Below are 27,471 nucleotides of genomic sequence, written 5' to 3'. Positions count from 1 at the left end.
TCCCCCAGAAGAACAACTGAAGAACTCTTAAGGGTTTTACATTTAAGAGCAAAAAATGACATGTCCCCATACACTCTTCACAAAGGGTCCTTTAGAGGTTCCTTAAATGGTTCATTGGATAAAAATTCATTCTTAGTGGAGTTCTTTCTGAAACCCTTTTAACAGATAGACATGGTTGTAGGTTTATAGGTAGAACTTTGAAGAAGTTTCCCAGAAGGAGTACCCAAAAAAAAAAACCCTTCGGAGTTTTAGATTTAAAAAGAAAGTGAGATGTACCTATATTCTTTTCAAAAAGGGTTCTTCAGGGAGTTCTTTATGGGTTGATTGGATAAATAAGGGGGTGGGGGAGGGCTTAGCTTCCAAAAAATAGTTTTTCTTGAAATGTTTTCCAATAGGGACTGATTTTGTTGTAAAGTTCTACTCTTTTCAGAAGGAGAACCAAGCAATCCATTCAAAAATGGTTCTTCAAGGGTTCATTGGGTTCACTTAGTTCTTCTTGAAACCCCTTTCTAATCACTCAGGGTATCAGTCTGTTGTAAGGGTTCTACATAAAACTGATTCTGTCTATAGAATTGGTTCCTACAGAGGGACAGCCAACCAGAGGGGAACCGTCAGGGCCTTTTAGGCCTTCAGAGACGGCCCAAACATATCAGGATTTCAAATATTATATTTAATTTTTTTTCCACAACTTCATTATAATTATTCTCTTTTGCTTCTAATTTGGCCTGATTTTCTATCAAATTTGCTCTGGAAATGAAGGGGTTACTGTCCTGAAAACATTAAAATTGAGTTATCCAGTGATATTTTTTTGTTTGTTGTTTCTAGGCTGAGAAGAGTTTAGAGCTGGCTCACTCATTGGTTAAGACTTCGTTGCCGGGACAGGAGGCCATGGCAGTGTACAGTATATTTATGTAGGAAGTGACAGATGAATTAACCAGTCAGATTTTGATTTATATTGGGAGGGAACAAAAATTTATCACCCTAGACCACCTCGAAGGCCAACACTAGCTGAACCGCGAGTCGTTCATCAGTAGTGTTAGCGAATGCTAATAAAGCGGTCAAGCCAGTGCTATCGAGAGCAAGTAGTACAGGCTAACGACCGAGAAACTAAGGCCCTGTCCACACGGCAACGGATTCAGGTGAATCTGATAAAATTGTTTATTGTTTCAGCCTGGTGTCCACACGGCACCGGCGTTTTGGGTGCCCCAAAACGAAATCTTTTGAGAACGGGTTCCAGAGTGAAAAAATCTGGCAACGGCGCCGTTGCGAAGTTGTCTGGATGAGTAGAACGGATTTGTTTACGATGACGTCACAACCACATGACTGTCAGTGCCGGGTAGAAGTGTAACGAACTCGATGCGAGTTGTCAACAAATCCTATAACTTGGTTCATGAAACACGCTTACAAAATATTTTCACTGTGAATATTTATTGTGTAATGGTGCAAAGTGAGAGAGAGAGAGAGAGAGAGAGAGAGAGAGTGAGAGAGAGTGAGTGAGAGAATAGCCCTTTGGGCAGAGTCTTTAGTCCAAACACTGCGTAAGCAGTATAACCAAAACCGCGCACCACCCGTGCGCTTTCCAAAAACAAAAACAATCCCGCCAGCAAAAATAGAAAAAAAAAAAGGAGTGATCTCACCTCTTCAGATGTTGGTTTAAGTCCGACAATACATTCCTCAAAAAGGGCGTAGAAGAACAAAGTAATCCATCAACGTGTAGCATTCAATTTATTCCGGACCATTAAAGAATTCTGGAGGATATCAGAATGTTGGCGTACCGGCTTCCATCTACCCCCATTCATTCCTCTTTCCACGTCTTTCGTTTTAATCAAAACTTTATGTGGCTGGTGCTACAGAAGAAGGGGTTTATGCGCATGCGTCTACTTCTTCTATTGTTCTGGTGTCTCCGATGGGACCGTCTTACAGCGCACATAGAAGTGTGGCATGTGTATTGCATCGTTTTCAGCAAGCGTTGCGTTGCCATATGGACCTGATATTTTACTGATCCGTTGCCCATGTGGACGCGATATGTGACACCTCACCGAATCCAGGGACACATGTCGGCCGAAACGAATCCGAGATAATCGCAAAAGAAGCATTTTTTTTTCGAAATTTGTGATTTTTGTTTTTTTCCATCATGTGCAAGTTGAGATCTTGAAGAATGCAATCAGTATTTCAGATAATAGATTGTTTTGTTGGAAAAGCATACATTTTTTGTTGCAAATTGTCTCGTTTTTGTCAGGACTGTAGCCTGCTGGGGGGTGTGGGTAAATTACCATATGGGCCATTCACATGATGATTTAAGTCTTTTTTGTTTTTTTTTCGCCAATCAGCTGTATGATACGAGCTGAGCTCGTGGCTACTTAAGCTGCATACAGGCATGTAATTTCACTATGGAATGAGCAAGCTAAACAGAGCGCAGAGGAGCTGAAACACCGCGAAGCAAACAGACACATGGTATTTACATCGGAGATCACCATTTCTAGCAAAAAAACGCAACCAAAAGGAAGTGTTCTAGGATTACATTCCATCAGAGCCATTGGTGTGTGCAAGGCGCCGTTTCTCTTTCTGATGGGGTAAGTTTATTAATCTAAGGCTGTGTGGTTATTTTTGCATGTAACGGAGAGTGTTGTGGTTTGGTTAAGCCTAGGTCACAACCGGACGTACAATTTTTTGGCCGTGCGATTTTTGGTGTTTCCCAAATCGCTGTGTTTTTTTTTTTGTTCATGGACGCGTGTTGGCCATAAGTTTGTCTTGCAACCTGAAAAAAACGTAAGCGCCCGTAGAGTTTGTTTGACATGACAAAGAACCTCTGCGGCCGGTCTACGGCTCGAAAATCAGCACATCACACGCGCGCTCTCGTGCATTTCTTGCGTGCTCTCCGTGTGTTTCTTGCGTTTTTTGCATGTAGACCGGCCGTAGGAGCACGTACTGTACGGCTGGTTGTGACCGAGGCTTTACATGAAACTAGCGTTGTGTTAGTTGTGTCATCATCGTGCTATCTTTCTTTCTTACGGTGTGAGTAATTTTTCAACCACAAAACGTTAAAGTATACTTTAGGACTTATTTTTGTACTTCATAATTGTGTTGGGCATACTTTGCATGGAAGGAAAATTGACGTGGTGATCTTTGTTTACATGAAAGTAGCATCGTGCTAGCTAGTAGGGGGTAGGGCTTTCCTTAATATCATGCAAATGAGCAGCATTATGTGCCCGCCCTGCACCCAGAGTAGCTGAGATGGAAAACTTTGAGGGCGATTTTCTCCCTTTTCTGTTTTAAGAGGTATACACTTTCAAAAGGCCACACATTCTTCAAATATTGTCAGATCTCCACATGGAAGGCATCATTGGAAAGCTTAGAAACTGTACTTTCTGAATCTGTCAATAACTCAAAATGCCCCCGGGCCGACATGTGTCCCTGGATTCTGGATTTGGGCACATATTTAAAAAAAAAATCTCGTTGCCGTTGTCGTGTGGATGTAGCCTAAGATTTCTGTCTCCAGACTCTTCATTAATTTCCCTGTGTAATTTACTTAGTTGCTTTTAAAATCAACATCGACAACTACACACAATGGAGCGACCTGGCAGCCTGCCGCTAATCCATTACAAAGTCCTTTACCCTGATGCTTTTTTGGCGTCTGGCGAAGTTTTGGCTGAGCTCAAGTCCCAGCTCTAATAGTAATAGTTCACCACTGCAACCAACAAACCATTAAGGTGTCTAAGGCTACGTTCACACTGCAGGCTGAAGTGACTCAAATCCGATCTTTTCGCCCATATGTGACCTGTATCCGATCTTTTATTGACAATATGAACGACACAGATCCGATTTTTTCAAATCCGACCCAGGCCGTTTGGATATGTGGTCCTAATTCCGATTCCTATCCGCTCTTTTCATATGCGACTTCAGTCTGAACCGCCAGGTCGCATTCATCCGACTTACATGTCATCAACAAGCCACAAACGTCACTATTCTGCGCTGAAGTAGGCGGCGGGTCTCTCAAAAAAAGCTACAACAACATGGCGCATAATCACGGGCGCAGATAGAGGGTGGGACTCGTCCCACCCAGATTTAAATTCACCTCGCTCGGTCCTCCCCACTTATAGGGAGGAAAAAACGTCTATGCTGTCTTTCTTTGCATAAGGCAAACCTCACGGAAAAATCAAAAGACTAATTACCATTCGGTTTATTGAGGTGCACGGCAGTGTATACATAGTTGCAACAACTCACATAAAACAAAACAAAGACTGATATTCGGTTGGTTGAGCTGCGCAGACTGCACAGGTTGCGAGCTCGAGCTTGGTTGCTATGGTAACCCACAACAAGTTTGACAGGCATATCGGGGTTGGGGTTGGTTTGCTGGCAGCTTTGTCCCCCCCAGTTTTTTGTCCCCCCCAGTTCAAAAAACGTATCTGCGCCCCTGCGCATGACATCAATGCGAGGGACGCTTCGGGCTGTGAAGGTTCTGAATCTTCTCAATGGAAGGACGCAGAGGTTAGGGAGCTGATTTCCATTTGGGGGGATACAGCTATTCAAGCTAGATTGGATGGGTCATACCGCAACCGGGCGGTTTTACTTCCGTAAACACTGGCCAGGCTCACTGCGTGTGACGTCGTCGTATCCTGCAATGCGCATGCGGAACACTTTTAGGTCGCTTTTCGTTCATACTGAGGATCACATACAAGTCGCATATATTTGTTAATGTGAACGACCTCACAAAAAAATCGGATTTCACAAAAAAATCGGAATTGAGCATTAAGCCTTGCAGTGTGAACGTAGCGTAAGAATATATTTTCAGCTTTTATGTGTGAACAAACAGAAACGTACACTGTTGCACACACACAGGTTGTTTCTCTCGAGTAATATATTTCTATCTTCTTTTGTCAGACTGCTGAAATCATGCTTTTTTTGGAACGGCCAAGATGATTGAAAGTACGCGTAAGATTTTGACTTGTTGTATCTAAACAGCTGTCGTTTTTGCAGTAGTGAGAGCCCGACTTGCTTTAATGTGGCACGTGGCTGATGATGGAAAGCTGTCACGGTAATGTGAAGCTTCAGTAAACAAGAGTACTACTTCCTGTTTCTCAGGCACACCTAAGTGCACTTACAGACATGCAGACGAAAATATGAACATAGAAATGCATGCGGGGAGACACACACACACACACACACACACACACACACACACACACACACACACACACACACACACACAAATTGACTGCAGCACATTGTGCATTAAGTGAAGCATTAAAGTCAAATTCCCATCGAGGATGTAGAGCTGATCTGCCAGCTGCCTCCTAATCCACTCTAGAGATGGAGATTGTGTGTGTGTGTGTGTGTGTGTGTGTGTGAGTGAGAGAGAGAGAGAGAGAGAGAGAGATGCTCGATTAGAACCACTCATCTGCCCCAACGCACCTCTCACACTGCATTTGTACTCTGTGTGTGTGTGTGTGTGTGTGTGTGTGTGTGTGTGTGTGTGTGTGTGTGTGTGTGTGAATAATAAAGGAGAACTTTAGTTGTAGTTATTTGAGCTGTTATGTTCTGATAATTACTACAAACACTGATTCATAATAATTCCATGCAAGGGATCTTTCTAGAAATAATCTCTGTAATTCTGTTGAAGCATTTCCATTATGTGACTCAGCTCTACTTTTTTTTTTTTAATTTGAAAAGGCACGTAAGAAGGTACACACAGCTTGTGGTCAGTTTGGGGGAAGTGGAAGTCTTGTCGATTTTTTTTTTTTTTTTAATTATTGTAACTGGAATTCACATAACATACTTGTAAAGCTGTACCTTTACACAAGGGCGCAGATGGCACTGGGGACGGGGGGGACATGTCCCCCTCAGATTTATAGTGACCCCTATCTGTCCCCCCCACCCACCGTCCCTACGTAAGGCGCCAAACATAGGTAGAAAAAGTGAGGATTAATGTTCCGTTAGTTAGGCTAACTTACACTGCAGCACAAAGTTGAAATGGCAGCAGCAGTAGCCTTGTCTGTGATCAATCCACATTACACCGATTCAAGAAGGGGAAAGGCTGGAGCAGATCCTTACAGAGTTGGGAAAGCAAGGTGTTCATTTTTCCATGTAATACTCAGTTAATAACACTGCACAGCTCATCCATTCGATAGCAGCGGTGTTTCTGCTACGACTAATGGTGCGTTCAGTTGTACTCGTAAGTTGGAAGTTTGAAGTCGGAAACGCATTGAAATCCAGCATCTCCCAGCATAAACATTGGGGTTTTCGTTTCATTTCATTAACACTCCATTTTTTTTGAATTCCATGTTCCATGGTGTCCCAGTTTTTAAACTGGGAAGCGGTGGAGAGATGTTTTTGGGACCTATTGAGTCTGCTTCGAGACGGTAAATTTGTTTGGCTGCAGAGGGAAATTTTTTTTTCTATCAATTTTGTTTATTGGAAAAAATACTTTTTATTTTTATTTGTGTGAATCTGTTGTTCAGGTGTTTATACTTCTGTTTTCATACACATTTTATGTTTCTAATCATTTACATGAAGGCACGAGTGTGAATCATTTCAATTTTATTTTGTTATTAATTTATGGACATTTCCCTTTTTGTTAGAAGTTACAGTTAAAGTTTCTGTGATGAGATTCTTCATCCTGCTGAGATCAGCAAATGTTTAAATAAAGGCCCGGTCCCACTGGCCGATGGACACAAAACGTATGCAAAAAGGACACAGCGGACGAGCAAAATTTCGGGGGTGGCTCTATCCGTTTTCATCCGCTCCAGAAATGGACAAAATTGGCGAAAATTTGCGAAAACAGAACGGAAAAGAACGGACGTGGGTAGTATATAGCGGGGATGTTAAACGCATGTTCATAGGAAGCCTAGCGTATGAAAGCGGATGGAAGTGGATGACAGCTCCGAAGGGGTTACCGGTGATAACTGAGAAGCGGACGCATAGCAGAAAGAGCGGATGCATAGCAGATGAAGGGGATGCATCACGTACGCCTAACGGAAACAAAGGGGATGTTGCGCGGATGTATATCGGATGCAGACCGTTCACTGCGCATGCGGGGGGTATGAATTGCGTCTGCTCCGCGGATATAAAGGGATGCAGCACGCATGCCGTCAGCATAAAGCGGAAAGACATGCTGGCGGCTACATCGAGAGATCCAGATGATTTTCTCCCCCTTTTTATACAAAATATCGATTGTCCGCTAGGTGTCCTTCTACATACTCTAGACATACTCCAGACATCCTAAATATACGAGATACATCCCAGATATAAACGCTTTGTCCGTTTTGAATACTTTATATACGAGATGCAAACGCTTACATCCTTTCTATTTCCGTGCTACTAACGATGAATAGACGTTTCATGTACCTTATCTTTCCTCCCTCTTTCCGTTTTCAGCTGCAGCGGATGTGAGTTGCGAGGATGCCCAGAGGATGCAGAGAGGATACAGCAGACGTTTAACGGATGATAACGGACATAGAACGTTTGTTGCTCGTATATGTCGCGGATTTACATCGTACACGGCGGAAAGTTCATCTGTTCTAAAAGTTTTGTGCAGCTCAAAACTTTTTGCGCGGATGAAATCACAGTGGACGGATGCTCGATGGATAGAGCGTATGAAGCACGTATGCAATGAGTACACAACGGATGCATAGCGTTTTCCAACGGATGGCAAAGATTTTTTTACGTTTTATATCCTCTTTGCATCCGTAAGTGCAGTGGGACCGGGCCTTAACATACCAGACAAATAACAATTTGATCATGTATGGCTAGTGTTGACCAGGTAGGCCTTTGTCTACCAATGTTCATTCAGTTAGAAAACTCACAATTCTAATGTATATTGAAGCTTCAGTACATATATATATGCATTTACACAAAATGGAATCATTTGCTGACAGTTCAGTCCCCCCCCCGTTCAAAAATCCTATCTGTGCCCCTGCCTTTACAGTCCTGGCTTTCTTAATCATAGTAAACATGTACCTTTTAATCAAAATGGAATACTACCACTTATGTAGAATTATTTCTGATATTTAATTTACGATTCATTAAAAGTAGACGGCCTTTCGAGTTCATAAAATCGGTGAAATTTAGTTCCCTCTGAAATTTGGTCATTGTGACATGTTTATTTCTGTGGCTGGGAAGTTATTTAATTTGATGGGATCGAGCAAATAATGCGCATGAAATCGCTCGCTCTGCGCAGTCAGTCAGACAGAGGAAGTCCATGTGTTTAAGGTTTACGTTCTTCTTCTTCTTCTTCTGCACCAAAACCCAGAAGCCGTCATTACGTTTTCTTTTATAATCTGAAAACCGCTCCCTTATGTAATATGCTGCTCATTCCCCCCCCGGTAACATTTAATTTTGTGCTGGAAAACGAACGTTTTGAACTCTAAAATGTTTTTGTACTGACTCGATAATAATCACTCTCCAAAACTTCATGTCTTCTGCATCTCATCTCATTATCTCTAGCCGCTTTATCCTTCTACAGGGTCGCAGGCAAGCTGGAGCCTATCCCAGCTGACTACGGGCGAAAGGCGGGGTACACCCTGGACAAGTCGCCAGGTCATCACAGGGCTGACACATAGACACAGACAACCATTCACACTCACATTCACACCTACAGTCAATTTAGAGTCACCAGTTAACCTAACCTGCATGTCTTTGGACTGTGGGGGAAACCGGAGCACCCGGAGGAAACCCACACGAACAACATGCAAGCTCCACACAGAAAGGCCCTCGCCGGCCCCGGGGCTCGAACCCAGGACCTTCTTGCTGTGAGGCGACAGCGCTAACCACTACACCACCGTGCCGCCCCAATGTAGAAGTCATAAAATAAAAATCTATAACAAAGTTTGTATGAAAAAAATAGGGTGCCTAAGACTTTTGCATATATAGTACTCTGAATATTGTACTCTGTAACTGGCTATTGGGATTCTGAGTTTCAGATCCTGGTTGTTTCAGAATGGCTTGTTCCATGTCGTTGTCAAATTCGATACAGAATCAGTGATCTCCTGATAATGTGTTGGAAAAACTTGCTTTGATGATTGTGATGATTGCTTTTCAGCTGACTACAGAGCAGCTGTGGAGACACTTTTGGTTTGTGTTGTAGTCAAGACCACCTAAACCGAGACCAAGTCATGACCAAGACCAGAGTGTACTGAGAACAAGACAAGACCAAGACTTTGAGCGGTTGAGATCAAGTTAAGACCAGGACCAGACCAGTGTGTGTGAAGGAGGGTGGGGGAGGGGTGACAGCTGTTAACAGGAAGAAAATTTTCAAATTAGCAATGAGTCACATTACTGATCGCATTTGAAGCAGGAAATTTTACATCCAGTCACAGGAACAATGTTCAGAAATAAATCAGACAGTGCACAGGCAATTTAGTGAAATCCCCACTTTTGTGGTCTTGACCGGTCATGAAATAAAATCCTGAGTCCTCTATGTCCGAGACCGAGACAAGTCTGAGTAAAAATGTGGTCAATTCCAAGACGAGACCGAGACCTTCAAAAAGTGGTCTCGAGACGAAGACCAGTCTACAACCCCGATTCCAAAAAAGTTGGGACAACGTACAAATTGTAAATAAAAACGGAATGCAATGATGTGGAAGTTTCAAAATTCCATATTTTATTCAGAATAGAACATAGATGACATATCAAATGTTTAAACTGAGAAAATGTATCATTTAAAGAGAAAAATTAGGTGATTTTAAATTTCATGACAACAACACATCTCAAAAAAGTTGGGACAAGGCCATGTTTACCACTGTGAGACATCCCCTTTTCTCTTTACAACAGTCTGTAAACGTCTGGGGACTGAGGAGACAAGTTGCTCAAGTTTAGGGATAGGAATGTTAACCCATTCTTGTCTAATGTAGGATTCTAGTTGCTCAACTGTCTTAGGTCTTTTTTGTCGTATCTTCCGTTTTATGATGCGCCAAATGTTTTCTATGGGTGAAAGATCTGGGCTGCAGGCTGGCCAGTTCAGTACCCGGACCCTTCTTCTACGCAGCCATGATGCTGTAATTGATACAGTATGTGATTTGGCATTGTCATGTTGGAAAATGCAAGGTCTTCCCTAAAAGAGACGTCGTCTGGATGGGAGCATATGCTGCTCTAGAACCTGGATATACCTTTCAGCATTGATGGTGTCTTTCCAGATGTGTAAGCTGCCCATGCCACATGCACTAATGCAACCCCATACCATCAGAGATGCAGGCTTCTGAACTGAGCGCTGATAACAACTTGGGTCGTCCTTCTCCTCTTTAGTCCGAATGACACGGCGTCCCTGATTTCCATAAAGAACTTCAAATTTTGATTCGTCTGACCACAGAACAGTTTTCCACTTTGCCACAGTCCATTTTAAATGAGCCTTGGCCCAGAGAAGACGTCTGCGCTTCTGGATCGTGTTTAGATACAGCTTCTTCTTTGAACTATAGAGTTTTAGCTGGCAACGGCGGATGGCACGGTGAATTGTGTTCACAGATAATGTTCTTTGGAAATATTCCTGAGCCCATTTTGTGATTTCCAATACAGAAGCATGCCTGTATGTGATGCAATGCCGTCTAAGTGCCCGAAGATCATGGGCACCCAGTATGGTTTTCCGGCCTTGACCCTTACGCACAGAGATTCTTCCAGATTCTCTGAATCTTTTGATGATATTATGCACTGTAGATGATGATGATATGTTCAAACTCTTTGCAATTTTACACTGTCGAACTCCTTTCTGATATTGCTCCACTATTTGTCGGCGCAGAATTAGGGGGATTGGTGATCCTCTTCCCATCTTTACTTCTGAGAGCCGCTGCCACTCCAAGATGCTCTTTTTATACCCAGTCATGTTAATGACCTATTGCCAATTGACCTAATGAGTTGCAATTTGGTCCTCCAGCTGTTCCTTTTTTGTACCTTTAACTTTTCCAGCCTCTTATTGCCCCTGTCCCAACCTTTTTGAAATGTGTTGCTGTCATGAAATTTCAAATGAACCAATATTTGGCATGAAATTTCAAAATGTCTCACTTTCGACATTTGATATGTTGTCTATGTTCTATTGTGAATACAATATCAGTTTTTGAGATTTGTAAATTATTGCATTCCGTTTTTATTTACAATTTGTACTTTGTCCCAACTTTTTTGGATTTAGGGTTATATTTTACCCTTTGTGTTATCCTCGGTGCTATTTATACTGTAGCTTATGTACGAATTTTACCAAATAAATCAACACCATACCAGCAGCTCGGGTGTTTCTGGCAATATTTCCACCTTTTTCCATACAAGTGCATCCTGCTGTAATGTTCACATGAATCCTGTATAGTAAAGCAGTGTTTGTTTACCCTCTTTCTGAGTTGCTGCGGGATTTGGACTGTCTACTATGGTAATTATGGTAGGCTAACCTTGAATGATTCGAGAGCATGCTAAGCGTGCTAACAAGTAGTATAACGCATAGTTTCAGCCTCGTTTTACAGGTAAAGAGTTCAGGTTTATCCATAAGTCAGGGTTGCAGCTCATTAATACACTATTTCAGATGTATAGTGTAAAAAAAAAATCGACATTGTCACCTTCGTAGACCTTTCGCTTTGCCCCTTCAGTACTGAAGAGCGACACTCACCCTTGCGCCCAAATGACGTCACGCATCGCCCTTCCAACAGGCAACATGGCAACCTACTGGTGGCATTAGAGCAGCGATAGAAAAACGCTCACAATTTTCTCATAAATGGTCAAACATGCCTGAAACTTTTCTTACAGGCTTGCAACATTACACCGACTAGTGGCCTAGTGGTAGTGTGTCCGCCTCTCGATCAGGCAATCGGGAGTTCTATTCACGGTTGGGTCATACCAAAGACCATCATAAAAAATGGTACCTACTACCATCTGGCAAGGCATGCTGCAATACAGATGCAAGTGGGGAGTCAAACTCTCGTGGTTACCAGAGGACCAGCCCCCTGCTGTAACCCTAGCTATGTAATAGGCGAGAAGCCGAGGGCTGTGGAAACGGAGATTGGCGCCGTCCGATGCGCCACAGGGTGCGGGAAGGACTTTAACTAACTAACTTAACTTTCAATATTACAAGCTACCAACCCATGCATGCATTTACGTTTTCTATTCCTTTAAGCATGAACTCAAATGATTGTAGGTCAGAACTGCATGTGACTGAAACATCAAACTGCCCAGAGCGCACAAATCCTGCTCAGATATCTGAATAGCGTTTAAGTCAGTACTCTAGTTACCACTGCCATTTTCATATTAACTCCTCACTAAGCACATGGAACGCAACTCTAAATATGTCCTCCTGTTTATTAATCGTGTTTCTGAGCCAGGCGCTGTCTTTTTAAGGGTCAGTATGTGATTATTTATGGATGTAAATTCAGTACTGATGAAGTGTACATTTATAGAAAAATATTAAGCAGTGCTTGTTGACTTGTAATGATTCTCAGGTTTTAACACATCATTCACAGCTTTGCTTTTGGAAAAAAACAACAGTATGTTCGGGGGAATAATGAGGTTGCAGAGCTTTAACAGCAGTGTAAATATAAAATGTGCCACTTATGGATGCTGGAGTAATAAAAGAGGTAGAAGACGAGTGATGTTAATTAGAAATATGCACTTTTTTTTTACAGAAGCCAGACTGTCCTGCACCAATTTTGCTGCCCCGCCCCTGAAGCTCCTGAAGGCGATCCCATTGGCTGTTCAAGGTGAGGATGTGAGAATAGACATTCGTTTAATTAGTTTAAGAGATTTTACTTATGTGGGAATCCAATGACAAATGAACATCTAGGATGAGACTAAGAAATTTGGCGTGTTGAATGCAAATGCAGGGTTTTATTAAAAAAAAAAATCCAAAAAGGGAAAATCCAGTATAGTGGAGAAACAGGTAAAGAACTGGAACTTGGTAAAGAGAATCAGAGTCATCAAACAAACACAGGTCAAATCTGAAAAGTTATCAATGAACAAAAGGCGTGGAATCATCACTCAGACCATTATGCAATGAATGAGTGGGGGTGGTGGGATCTGGGGTGGAGGGTGTTGGGGCTTGGATGTATCATGTAAAAGGCCATGTGATTCATTCTCTTGTTCAGAGAACGTTTGGTTCTCCAAACAAATGTTATGAGAACTCCAAGCCTTTGAAGGAAATGTTAGGAGAACTCTAAGCCTTTTGTTCATTGATACATTTTCAAGATTCAAGATCTTCAATCTTCAAAAGCTATCAGTGAGCCTTTGGGAAAAAAAGTTATCAACAAGGCTTTGGACTCCAAGCCTTTGGAAGAAACATCATGAGAACTCCAAGCCTTTGCAGGAAATGTTAGGAGAATTCCAAGCCTTTGCAGGAAATGTTAGGAGAACTCCAAGCCTTTGCAGGAAAAGTTAGAACTCCAAGCCTTTGGAGGAAGCGTTAGGAGAACTCCAAACCTTTTGTTTGTTGATAATTTTTCAAGATTCCAGATCTTGAATCTTAAAAAGCTATCAATGAACAAAAGGCTTGGAGTCATCAGTAGAACCATTTCGCAATGAATGAGTGAAAGTGGGAGTGGGGGTTGTGAGGGTGGTGGGATCTGTTGTAGGGCGTGTTGGGGCTTGTATGTATCATGTGAAAGCCATGTGATTCATTCTCCCATTCAGAGAACGTTTGGTTCTCCAAACAGATGTTAGGAGAATGCCAAGCCTTTGGAAGAAATGTTAGGAGAACTCCAAGCCTTTGGAGGAAAATGCTAGGAGAACTCCAAGCCTTTGGACGAAATGTTCGGAGAACTGCAAGTCTTTTGTTCATTGATAATTTTTCAAGATGCTAGATCTTGAATCTTGAATTTTGAAATATTATCAATGAACAAAAGGCTTGGAGTTATCACTTGAATGATTTCGCAATGAATGAGTGAAAATGTGGGTGGGGTTTGTGGGGGGTGTTGGGGCTTGTATGTATCATGTGAAAGGCTATGTGATTCATTCTCTTGCTCAGAAAACATTTGTTTCTCCAAACAAACATTAGGAGAACTCCAAGCCTTTGGAGGAAATGCTCGGAGCACTCCAAGCCTTTGGAGGAAATGTTTGGAGAACTCCATGTCTTTTGTTTATTGAACATTTTTCAAGATGCTAGATCTTGAATCTTGAATTTTGAAAAGCTATCAATGAACAAAAGGCTTGGAGTTATCACTTGAACGATTTCGCAATGAATGAGTGAAAATGTGGGTGGGGTTTGTGGGGGTGGGGGGTGTTGGGGCTTGTATATATCATGTGAAAGGCTATGTGATTCATTCTCTTGCTCAGAAAACATTTGTTTCTCCAAACAAACATTAGGAGAACTCCAAGCCTTTGGAGGAAATGTTTGGAGCACTCCAAGCCTTTGGAGGAAATGTTTGGAGAACTCCATGTCTTTTGTTTATTGATCATTTTTCAAGATGCTAGATCTTGAATCTTGAATTTTGAAAAGCTATCAATGAACAAAAGGCTTGGAGTTATCACTTGAACGATTTCGCAATGAATGAGTGAAAATGTGGGTGGGGTTTGTGGGGGTGGGGGGGTGTTGGGGCTTGTATGTATCATGTGAAAGGCTTAATGATGGAGTTTGTTGTTTATTCTCTTGTTTGGAGAACATTTGATGCAAAAGTATCTGGTGACTCCGTGGAATTGATTGAAAGCGGATACAGATGTAACAAAAACCAAGGGCCTTAATTTTAAATTTCACACAATAGCCATCAAGCTCAAGGGTGAAATCAGCAACCTTACAGAAGGTAGGCTTAGTTTAAGAGAAGGCCGTTGCTATTCATATATCATCTCAACCACAATCTAACATTTTGTGTAGCTGTGCTGTATAACCTGGGCAAAGTGTTAAACATTAATGTATATCAGTGTAGAAGTCTATTTCATTATGTTTCTTTGTCCAAGAGGTTATAGCAGGCTTAGTGTTGTGTTCAACTAAGGCTTGTAACTCAGAGTTTCTGACCTCCGACTAGGAAAATACAAAGAAAAAAGCCCACAAAATTTGGAAATATTTACTCTGGAAGGTTTCCTCAACCCTGAGTTCAGGACGTGATGTAATACTAACTCATAGCATTAACCGTACTTTGAAATAATTTGTATGGTGTGTGCATAAGGATTTGCTTTAGTTCAATCACCCTACAGATGTTAGCTTGTTAAATTGATAACATTGACTATACAATTGAACTGTATATTCACTGCAGCCTAGATTGTTGCAAAAATGACGGACATGGATCTTATGGGTTCTTATGAGGCAGTAAGGTGAAAAGCTTTCCAGCAGAACCAAATCAGAAACATATCCACAATCCATGCAAGGACTGGGCCATTGAACACTTTCTTCACTGCTGATTCTGGAACATGATTCTTCCTTTTAAATTGAATTTGGGAGAGAAGACAAGGTTTAGCTCAGGCTGTGAGTGAAATATAATCTGACACGGCAAAGGCAAAGGGATTGTGCTAGTAAGCCTACTGTGGTGAATTTATCTGGGAAAAAAAAAGAGTGCGAGAGAGTGTTTGTGTGTTTATCAGCGAGAAAGCGTACCACTAAGGGTGCCAAGAGAACAGAACATCAATAGAGAGGTGATGAGAGAGACGGTGTGTGTGAGTGTGTGTCTGCACGCTTTTGGGAGAGAAATGAAGTGTGTTTTAGAGAGATGAAGAGAGAAAGAGTGTGTGTGAGCATGTTAAGAAGAAAAACATTAATTCTGCTAGGGTTATGTGTCTCTACCAATAGCACATTATCATTCCTTTAATCGTCACCGAGCTAACAGTTCTGGCCCAAAGTTTTAACAAATGGAAGAATGGGATTTGAACACTGCAAGAACTCTTGTTCAATCTGTCTTGTGTTCTGAGCACTTTTTTTTTAAATTAATGCTTATAAATGTTCCAGCAATGTTGCTGCTAGCTTTTAACCAGACACTTTGTGACTAACTGAGAATATTGTATGAAAAGAAATGGGAAGCCAACCATCATTACATGTTTTCAGAACATCTCAGGAGCATTATTTCTGTAATAGTACAGACTGACCTTCTTAAAATATTATCAATGCTGTATAGAAAATATTGTAATCTGATTTACATCTGCTGGCTTACTTACTTACTTACTTACTTAACTACCTATTTTCATACTTATTTACCTACTTACCTACCTACTTACTTACCTACTTAACTACCTACTTTCATACTTACTTACCTATTTACTTACTTAGTTAACTACCTACTTACTTACTTACCTACATACTTACTTACTTATTTACTTAACTAACTACCTACCTACTTACTTACTTACTTACTTACCTACCTACTTTCATACTTACTTACCTACTTACCTGCTTACCTACTTACTTACCTACTTAACTACCTACTTTCATACTTACTTACCTATTTACTTACTTACTTAACTACCTACTTACTTACTTAACTACCTACTTACTTACTTACTTACTTACTTACTTACTTACTTAACTACCTACTTACTTACTTAACTAAATACCTACTTACTTACTTACTTACCGGTACTTACTTGATATTTTATTCACGGTGGTGTAGTGGTTAGCGCTGTCGCCTCACAGCAAGAAGGTCCGGGTTCGAGCCCCGTGGCCGGCGAGGGCCTTTCTGTGCGGAGTTTGCATGTTCTCCCCGTGTCCGCGTGGGTTTCCTCCGGGTGCTCTGGTTTCCCCCACAGTCCAAAGACATGCAGGTTAGGTTAACTGGTGACTCTAAATTGACCGTAGGTGTGAGTGTGAATGGTTGTCTGTGTCTATGTGTCAGCCCTGTGATGACCTGGCGACTTGTCCAGGGTGTACCCCGCCTTTCGCCCGTAGCCAGCTGGGATAGGCTCCAGCTTGCCTGCGACCCTGTAGAACAGGATAAAGCGGCTACAGATAATGAGACTTTCTAACCACAGAAACCAAACCTGTTACTCTATGTTAAAATGCAAATTCAGAGAAATTGTGTATCTGTAAATTATATGTATATCTATCAACTTTTAATAGAAGGTATGGGATCTGTGACGCGCTTCTTGTAGAACCCCATGTTGAGTAACATAGGCATGGCTGTAACTGGCTATTGGGATTCTGAGTTTCAGATCCTGGTTGTTTCAGAATGGCTTGTTCCATGTCGTTGTCAAATTCGATACAGAATCAGTGATCTCCTGATAATGTGTTGGAAAAACTTGCTTTGATGATTGTGATGATTGCTTTTCAGCTGACTACAGAGCAGCTGTGGAGACACTTTTGGTTTGTGTTGTAGTCAAGACCACCTAAACCGAGACCAAGTCATGACCAAGACCAGAGTGTATTGAGAACAAGACAAGACCAAGACTTTGAGCAGTTGAGATCAAGTTAAGACCAGGACCAGACCAGTGTGTGTGAAGGAGGGTGGGGGAGGGGTGACAGCTGTTAACAGGAAGAAAATTTTCAAATTAGCAATGAGTCACGTTACTGATCGCATTTGAAGCTGGAAATTTTACATCCAGTCACAGGAACAATGTTCAGAAATAAATCAGACAGTGCACAGGCAATTTAGTGAAATCCCCACTTTTGTGGTCTTGACCGGTCATGAAATAAAATCCTGAGTCCTCTATGTCCGAGACCGAGACAAGTCTGAGTAAAAATGTGGTCAATTCTGAGACGAGACCGAGACCTTCAAAAAGTGGTCTCGAGACGAAGACCAGTCTCAGGCACTATAATGCTATTGCCCATAGACTTAAGCACACTTTATAATAACCTCCAGTCTTCTGGGAAGGCGTTCATCTAGATTTTGGGGCATGGCTATGGGGATTTGTGTACATTCAGCCACTAGAGCATGAGTGAAGTCAGGCACTGATGTTGGGTGAGGAGGTCTGGTGCTCAGTTCATCCCAAAGGTCAGGGCTCTGTGCAGGACACTCAAGCTTTTCCACTCCAACCTTGATAATCTATGTCTTCATGGAGCTTGCTTTGTGCACAGGAGCATTGTCATGCTGGAATAGGTTGGAGCTTCATAAGTCCACTGTAATGCTACAGCATACAAAGACCGTTTGGGAAAGAACTAGATATGGGCGTGATGGTCAGGTGTCCACATACTTTTGGCCATATAATAACAGACTAATAAGTATGATAAAATTCATTACAAACTATAGCATTGATGACACAAGCCAGGATGTATAGTATCATGTAATATAATTTAGAAATCAATAGATAGGGGACAGCAGGGAGACTTGGGACAAGTTTTCAGCTTTTGTAGATTGTGTGAAATTCTTTGCAGGTATCACTCACATTCATATTGCATTACAGAGTATTTACTTCTTATACCCTCTCACCACAACATTAACTTCTCAGCTTGGCACATATACACACATTCAGCCTTCACTTTTTCTGTCATTTTTTGCAGGGAGACGTGAGACATTGAAGGGAGATATGGGAATGGGATATGTTGGGAGACTTGGTAAATAGTGATGAGACATAGAACAAAAATAAAATACCTAGCTTAATCCTACAGGTTTAATTTTTTTTTATTTTCAAAACTTGTAACATATGAACTGTATGAACACATGGTGCTGGTACAACGATAGAAAAATGTCAGTTTACCCAAAACCTGACTCGACAAAATAGTTCCATTCTCAAGAAGGAATGAAATAAGATTCATCCTCATGCAGAGACACGCCCACTTTTTAACAAAAATCTTTTAAACAATTTGATATTTGTAACCGGGGTGGCACGGTGGTGTAGTGGTTAGCACTGTCGCCTCACAGCAAGAAGGTCCTGGGTTCGAGCCCAGCCCAGCGAGGCGAAGGCGAAGAAAGGCGAGGGCCTTTCTGTGCGGAGTTTGCATGTTCTCCCCGTGGGTTTCCTCCGGGTGCTCCGGTTTCCCCCACAGTCCAAAGACATGCAGGTTAGGCTAATTGGTGACTCTAAATTGACCGTAGGTGTGAATGGTTGTCTGTGTCTATGTGTCAGCCCTGTGATGACCTGGCGACTTGTCCAGGGTGTACCCTGCCTTTCACCCATAGTCAGCTGGGATAGGCTCCAGCTTGCCTGCAACTCTGTAGAACAGGATGATGGATGGATATTCGTAACCCACAAGAAAAAAAACCTGTAACATGAACGTCCCAACTCTCCCCATCTGGACATTTTGAAAAAAAATTCCTTAAATGTTTTTTTCCTCCAGAATTTAAGTTTAATGACTAATACTATATATGGTAACTCAAGGCTATATACTTTAATTCCTAACAAATCCCGAATTCACCAGCGTACATTACACCATAGAATGGAGGTGGAGGTGAAGGAGAAAATACAAGTTTTGTTTGATAAAATATTGAACTGCACAAACCTTACAGCAGTGTCCAGCTTCGTGGTGCCAAAGGAAGTAAGTTACTCTCAGGGCCAACATCTAACTTCTGATGGAATCTAAAACCTGATTGGTTGAAATTAATTTATGGGAATACAAACTGTCCCAAGTCTCGGAAAATAAAGTACATTATTGTACCTTTAGGGGTACAACAGCTTGTCACTGGGGCAGTACCCACTAAGGTACTTATTTGTACCCTTGAGATACTGCTTGGGAACATACGGTTCCCTCTCTTCTACCAACCACAGATTACTATGTACCTGGACGACTGAGTATCTTCACAGATATATACGGTGGATATAAAAAAGTGTACACACCCAGTTAAAATGATCGGTTTTTCTGATGTAAAAAAATGAGACGACGATAAATAATTTCAAAACTTTTCCTACCTTTAATGTGACCTATAACCTGTACAATTCAATTGAAAAACAAACAAATCTGTTAGGGGGAAAAACATAAAAAATAAAAAATGTACAATAAGCTGGTTACATAAGTGTGCACACCCTTAAACTAATACTTTGTTGAAGTACCTTTTGATTTAATTACAGCATTCAGTCTTTTTGGGTCGGAGTCCATCAGCCTGCCACATCTAGACTTGGCAATATTTGCCCACTCTTCCTTGCAAAAGCGCTCCAAATCTGTCAGATTGCGAGGGCGTCTCTTGTGCACAGCCCTCTTCAGGTCACCCCATAGATTTTCAACTGGATTTAGGTCTGGGCTCTGGCTGGGCCGTTCCAAAGCTTTAATTTTCTTCTGGTGAAGCCGTTCTTTTGTTGATTTCGATGTATGCTTGGGGTCATTGTCATGCTGAAAGACAAAATTCCTCTTCATCTTCAGCTTTCTAGCAGACACCTGAAGGTTTTGGGCCAAAATTGGCTGGTATTTAGAACTGTTGATAATTCCCTCCACCTTGACTAAAGCCCCTGTTCCAGCTGAAGAAAAACAACCCCAAAACATGATGCTGCCACCACCATGCTTCACCGTGGGTATGGGGTTCTTTTGGTGATGTGCAGTGTTGTTTTTGTGCCAAACATGCCTTTTGGAATTGTGGCCAAAAAGTTCAATCTTGGTTTCATCAGACCATAAAACATTTTCCCACATGCTTTTGGGAGAGTTGATGTATTTTTTTTTTTTTTGCAAAATTTAGCTGGGCCTGGATGTTTTTCTTTGACCCTACCTCATAGTCCAGACATATGGAGAATATGGGAGTTTGTCACATGTAGTACACAACCAGTACTTGCCAGAAATTCCTGCAGCTCCTTCAGTGTTGCTGTAGGCCTCTCGGCAGCCTCCCTGACCAGTTTTTGTCTCATCTTTTCATCAATTTTGGAGGGACGTCCAGTTCTCGGTAATGTCACTGTTGTCCCATATTTTCTCCACTTCTTGATGACTGTCTTCACTGTGCTCCATGGTATATCTAATTCCGTGGAAATTTTTTGTACACTTCTCCTGACTGATACCTTTCAACAATGAGATCCCTTTGACGCTTTGTAAGCTCTCTGTGAACCCTGGCTTTTGCTGGAGGATGCAATCAGAGTCATTTTAATTGATGGCAGGTGTGAACCCAAAAAGACTGAATGCTGTAATTAAATCAAAAGATGCTTCAGCAAAGTATTAGTTTAAGGGTGTGCACACTTATGCAACCAGCTTATTGTACTTTTTAAAATATTTTCCCCCGAACAGATTTGTTTGTTTTTCAATTGAATTGTACAGGTTACAGGTCACATTAAAGCTGGGAAAAGTTTTAAAGTTATTTAACGTGGTCTCTCTTTTTTTTTTTTACATAAGAAAAACCTATCATTTTAACGGGGTGTGTACACTTTTTATATCTACTGTATATGCACCTTTTTGTCCCTAAATAGGTACACATAGTTACCGTAAGGACCAATAACGTGCCCCACGGGCGCAGATAGAGGGGGGGACGGGTGGGATTCGTCCCACCCAGATTTAAATTCACTTCGTTCGGTCCCCCCCACTTATAGGGAGGAAAAAACGTCTATGCTGTCTTTCTTTGCATAAGGCAAACCTCACGGAAAAATCAAAAGACTAATTACCATTCGGTTTATTGAGGTGCACAGCAGTGTACACATAGTTGCAACAACTCACATAAAACAAAACAAAGACTGATATTCGGTTGGTTGAGCTGCACAGACTGCACAGGTTGCGAGCTCGAGCTTGGTTGCTATGGTAACCCACAACAAGTTTGACAGGCATATCGGGGTTGGGGTTGGTTTGCTGGCAGCTTTGTCCCCCCAGTTTTTTGTCCCCCCCAATTCAAAAAACGTATCTGCGCCCCTGACGTGCCCTAAAGGGGGAACATTAGTGTAGATTTTACCATGAGGGACAGAAATGGACTTCTATTGTACCCCAATTTCTGACAGTGAAGTCTCCGCTGTCCCAAGTCTCACCGCTCTTCCTTAATGTAAGCTGTATTGTAAACCAAAATATTTAACTAGTCTCATCTCATTATCTCTAGCCGCTTTATCCTGTTCTACAGGGTCGCAGGCAAGCTGGAGCCTATCCCAGCTGACTACGGGCGAAAGGCAGGGTACACCCTGGACAAGTCGCCAGGTCATCACAGGGCTGACACATAGACACAGACAACCATTCACACTCACATTCACACCTACGGTCAATTTAGAGTCACCAGTTAACCTAACCTGCATGTCTTTGGACTGTGGGGGAAACCGAAGCACCCGGAGGAAACCCACGCAGACACGGGGAGAACATGCAAACTCTGCACAGCCTCTCCGTGCTTCCACGGAAGGCGGTCGCATTTTCTGCTCTCCCTCTCCCTCCTTTTTTCCCTGCTTGTGCTTCTGTGTCTTGTCTTACCTGCTGTACTTTTTGAAGAGACTCTTCCTGCATTACTTTCTAAACTAAAAAAAGCATGGAATTGATAAACTGGTCTCCTAATGAAATTGACACAGTTTTGGGTTCGGGGGAACCCGTTTGTCTTGCCGGAACGTTTGCGGCTGGTTACACGATGGACGCGTGGGAGCGGTGGCGGGTCGTGTGCCTGGCGATTCTTTCTGTGGAGGACATTGAAGATATCTACCTATTCGGAACCATGATTACAGGACTTTTGCTGATTGGATTAGGCATTGCCCTGGTATATCGAGGAAATCAGACAACGGTGACAGCTGTTCAAAGCCCCACAAAGCTGCCCGATATGATAGGAGTGGTGGGCAAAACTGTTGGCACTCAGACTATGGACATTCAGAACTTTAACCACAAAATGGTTGTTATCTCAGAGCAGCTTTCAGCTTTGCAAGGAATACGTTTTTCAGAGATCAATTTGAATAGAATGGACGGAATGGACAGATATGGACGAGTGGTGTGGACGTGCAACGATTGCGTCTGGAAAGACCAAACAATTCATATCTTATCGACATTCGGCGCCCTGAGACAGCACCAGCCTTGGTTCAGGCTGTTGCTGAGGAAACATTTCCCCCTGAAGGTCACTGCCGGGAGACACTCTCATTCCTCGCATTCCTCTCTAACTCTCCGCGGTCGCCATTTTTACCCCCAGTGTGACAAGCGGGTGCGTGACCAGCGCCTTCATGGCTGCAGGAGCGGACGGCTGCTTGCTTGGGCTGGATTACCTCCTCCCTTCCCCCCCCTTACCCCTGATTCCCCCCCTCAAGTCCCGTGTTTAAAGTGTATCTGTGTTGTAGTTGTGCAAAGGTTTTTTTAAATGTTCCCACACTGTACTCCTGACAGGAGCATAGTGGGGGGGTGTTAATTTTTTTCCCTTATCTCTCCTCATGTTATGTTTCCTTTTTATCTTTATCCCTGTCTTCCTGTCCTGTCTACCCTATGTCAATTGTATGTTGTATATGTACAGACAGGTTGACAGCTAATTTCGCTGGTACATGTGACTAGTGACAATAAAGGGCATCATCATCGCCGGCCATGGGGTTCAAACCCAGACCTTCTTGCTGTGAGGCGACAGCGCTAACCACTACACCACCGTACCACCCATATTTAACTAGTATTTAATATAATATTTAATCTAATAAAAAAAAAAGCATCAGTAAGATTTTGATCCTGGTTACAGCCGTGATCAGAGGTTTACGGCAGTGGAGGGTTGCTGCTTTAAAATGTGGCAGGATGCTGGGAACATTGACTTTGCCTCAGACCCAGTCATGCACTTAGCTTTTATCTGATAGGCATTGTGCTGCGTAAAACCTTTCATCTTTAGCCCAACCATAGCAGCCTTGGAAAACCAAGCATGCTGAATGGAGCTACAGTTATTATTAGAAAATAGATTTTATATATATATATATATATATATATATATATATATATATATATATATATATATATATATATATATATATGTGTGTGTGTGTGTGTGTGTGTCCTTAAAATAGTGCTATAGTGTATTATATACAGCTACGGCTTGTTATTTCTATACAGCATTTTGCAGTATATTAAAGGCAGTGCATTTCCTATGAGTGTGTATGAGTGTGTATGTGTGAGAGAGAGACACACACACACACACGCACACACACACACAGAGTGTGTTTCAGGTATTAGAGTACTTACTGACTGTTGTGCTGACAAAGTACCCAGTCAGCAGAGTGTTTTATTGCAATAAAAGTCTCTTCACATTTGCTTTCCGAGGAAAAGTGGTGCGTTGGGAGGTTACTTCAAGCGGTTTTGCTGAGCAAAGTACACAGACGAACTTTCACTCCTATGACACTCATACGTGCTTTATAATGTAGACAATTACAGTGCCTTCCAAAATTGTTGGCACCCCTTGTAAAGATGAGTAAAAAGGGCTAGAAAAAAATCCACCTTTTGGTGACATCGCTTCATCTCACACTGAAAAAAATGAGAAAAATCCAACCTTTAATTGAAATAAATTTCTTCAGAGAAAAACAGATCCCTCATCAAGAAATAATTACTTTCAAAAAAAAAAAATGTGCCACTATTATTGGCACCACTGGAAATGATAGTGAACACAGTGTAACTGAAGCATGTTTCCCATTTAAATTGTACAGCGTTTTTGAGTCGATTGGAGTGTGTAGGAACTTTCAAGCTGTAATCCATGACTTCCTGATTAATTGGGGAACAAATATGAAGTGACACAGAGGCTGAATTCCCTTCATCATCCATCAACATGGGAAAGATAAGAGAACACACAAACCAAATGAAGGAGAAGAAGTGTGTTGACCTTCATAAGTCAGAGAATGGTTATAAAAATAGCTACTCGAGTGAAAATGTCCATTTCCAATGTACTGTTAGGACAATAATAAAAAATAGTGGACACCAACTGGAACTGTTACAAACTAGCCTGGAAGAGGACCCAAGTTTATTTTGCCCCCACGTACAATGAGGAGAAGGAGGAAGGTAAGAGAGGAAAAAAAATCCCTAAGGATCAGTTTGGTGAATTACAAGAAAAAGTAAAATCTTAGGGTTTCCATGTCTCCAAAACCACCATCAGACTCCACCTCCATGCCAACAGAAGCCTCTTCTGTCAGTTAACCCCAAACGTAAGCACCTGAAGTTTGTGAAACGCCACTAGAACTTTGACTGGAATTGCATCCTCTGATCTGATGGAACGAAAATAGAGCTTTTTGGGAGTAAACATTCAAGGTGGGTTTGGTGTAAAAAGAAAGATGGCTATAATGAAAAGAACCCGATCCCAGCTGTAAAATATGGTGGAAGTTCTGTGATGTTTTGAGGCTGTTTTTCCTCCAAAGACCCTGGAAACCTTGTTAGGGTACATGGCATCATGGACTCCATGAAATACCAGGACATTTTAAACCAAAATCTGGCTGCCTCTGGCAGGAAACTAAAACTGGGCTGTCGTTGGATCTTCCAGCAGGACAATGATCTGAAGCATATGTCCAAATCAACACCAAAACAATTCACTGAGAACAGAATCAAGCTTCTGCCCTGGCCATCTCAGTCCCCTGACCTGAACCCCATTGAAAACCTGTGGGCTGAGCTTAAGAGGATAGAGCACAAGAGAGAGCCGAGGACCCTGGATGATCTGGAGAGATTGTGTAAAGAGCTTGGGCTCTGTATCTCCAACCTTATAAAATGTTGTAGGAGAGACTCAGTGCTGTTTTACTGCCAAAGTGAGGGTGTACAAAGTATTAAATGGAGGGGTGCCAATAACAGTGGCACATGTGATTTTTTTTTGTAGAAAATAATTATTTCTTGGTAAAGGATTTGTTTTTCTCTGAATAAATTTATTTCAATCAAAGTTTGGATTTTTTTCAATAATCGTAGAAGATCTCTGAACACAATAATGTACGTGTGCATGTAAGGAAATGTCATGTTTTTAGGAATGTCTTTAGGAATATTTTGCCAGTGAAGAGATTATCACTCCACCTCATGTTTGTGCCTGTTTTATAAAAGACGTCGGGGTTATACTAAGTGAAACGCCATGATGCATTATATCATTGTTTGGCTGTGAGTCAAACATTAGTGTAAAGGACAGGCTTGAAAATGCTTGTCTTTTGGTTGAGACAGAAAAGTTCCTCCTGGTTTAGATCTCACTTGACAGACTGTTAACAGAGTTAATGGAGATTTTCTTCAGCCTGTGGCATCCCACACAGTTCTGCTTTAGGCCCTCTTTTGTTCTCATTTCACAATCCAGGTGTCAAACTCAAGGCCCCCGTGCCAAAGATGGCCCTTGTTTCATTGGGCTCCTGTGAATATACTACTATACACTGCTCAATATTTTTAAAGTACAGTCCATGAGTAATATCTAGAATTCACAGCAGACTACAAGTAATTGCTTTAAGACTACACAGGAAGCCAGACTTCCCTTAAAATTTCATTAAATGCAGCATTGAAATGCTTAGTGTCTATATTATTCATCAATCATGCTGGAATAAAATTTTTCAGCAAATCAAGTTCTCAAATATCTCACTGCGATGTTGCTCTGTTCGTTTATTAAACTCAAACTCCCTTCGGCAGACAGCGCAGCCTGCATGAAAATGTCTTATGAAGCCCGTGACACATTGCTAACATGTTTGCGTACTTGCTATTTTAATCAGACGAATGATTAATGCTCATTGGACAACAGACTCATGGACAGAATGTCATTATGAGCCACGCCCAGTAACACAGCTTCACTGGGGGTGAATGGAGATTTATTGGATAGTGTGCTCTTGGCTTGTTTCGCCTGGACATGCAACTTCTCCGTATGATGATTGGTCGATCTCTCAAAGGGGCGGAACCTTGTAACCAGCTGCCAATTGATAAATCAGGAATGAACATGACTGACATCTCTAAAAGTGGAGCTCCTGATGAGTGTATGAGCAAAATATTTGCAAGCGTACAAAATCAACCTGAATAGAATAATAATATTATAGCACCATGAATGAACCATTGAATTGTGTCGTGTCATGTATTTCACCTCCAAAAAAATGGCTTTTTTCTGCGTGGGTTTCCTTCGGGTCCTCTGGTTTCCCCCACCGTCCAAAGACATGCAGCTAGGTTAAGTGGCTGCTCTAAATTGTCCATAGGTGTGAATGGTTGAGAGGAATAAACATCTATGATAATCCAGTAGAAGGCAAAGGGAAACCACTACTGTAATTCTTCACCAGAAACTTTGATGGCTGTCAGAGCGGCCATGTGACTGCAGTGATATGCCAAAGAGAGCCGTCACTTCCTTCTTCAGCGAGAAGTTTAGCTGCATTTTGGCACAAAATAGTTAACGCTGTTAATGTTGACCTTTTAGGAAAGTCTTTTGATGCTCATACTTATGAGGAGAGACTGAAAATTAAACCAGGGACACAGACCATAGCGCAAGAGTTTAATTCAAAAATCAGGGAGCAAAAAAGTCCTTTTAGCTGTCAGGGTACAGCAGAATTGATGGGCTGTGTTTATTATTAGTCTTCGATTTCAAATCCCTGTGAATGAGTGGTAACATAAGAATGAGTGCATTAATAAAAACCTATCGTTCATGTTACATACACATGTACATAGTACATTATTACCATTACTAGTATTACTACTACTACTACTACTACACTGAAAAAAGTGAAACAAAGCTGTTGTTCATTTAACGTATTTGTTTTCATTCCAGTGAATAGAAAAAAAATAGTTTGCTCCCATATTCAGAAGTTGTTTAAATGAATTTAAAATATTCAGGTTTAACAAAGATTATTTATAAACAAATACGTTAAATGAACAACAGCTTTGTTTCACTTTTTTCAGTGTACATTAAGTAATAAAAC

The 27,471-nt window shown here is 41.6% G+C and overlaps 1 protein-coding gene across 1 annotated transcript in view; it reads left to right on the top strand.

Moving 5' to 3' along the window:
- iqsec3b (IQ motif and Sec7 domain ArfGEF 3b) overlaps positions 1–27,471 on the top strand; it is a 127,155-nt gene that overhangs the window by 8,275 nt on the left and 91,409 nt on the right. The window contains exon 2 of the mRNA XM_060923264.1: positions 12,588–12,662. Coding sequence (XP_060779247.1) covers positions 12,588–12,662 — 75 coding nt within the window. The remainder of the gene's footprint in view (positions 1–12,587; positions 12,663–27,471) is intronic.

This window comes from Neoarius graeffei, chromosome 6 (genome assembly GCF_027579695.1).
Source record: "Neoarius graeffei isolate fNeoGra1 chromosome 6, fNeoGra1.pri, whole genome shotgun sequence".
NCBI lineage: Eukaryota > Metazoa > Chordata > Actinopteri > Siluriformes > Ariidae > Neoarius > Neoarius graeffei.
Note: the sequence above shows the minus strand (reverse complement) of the source record. Positions and strands in the feature narration are given on the sequence as shown.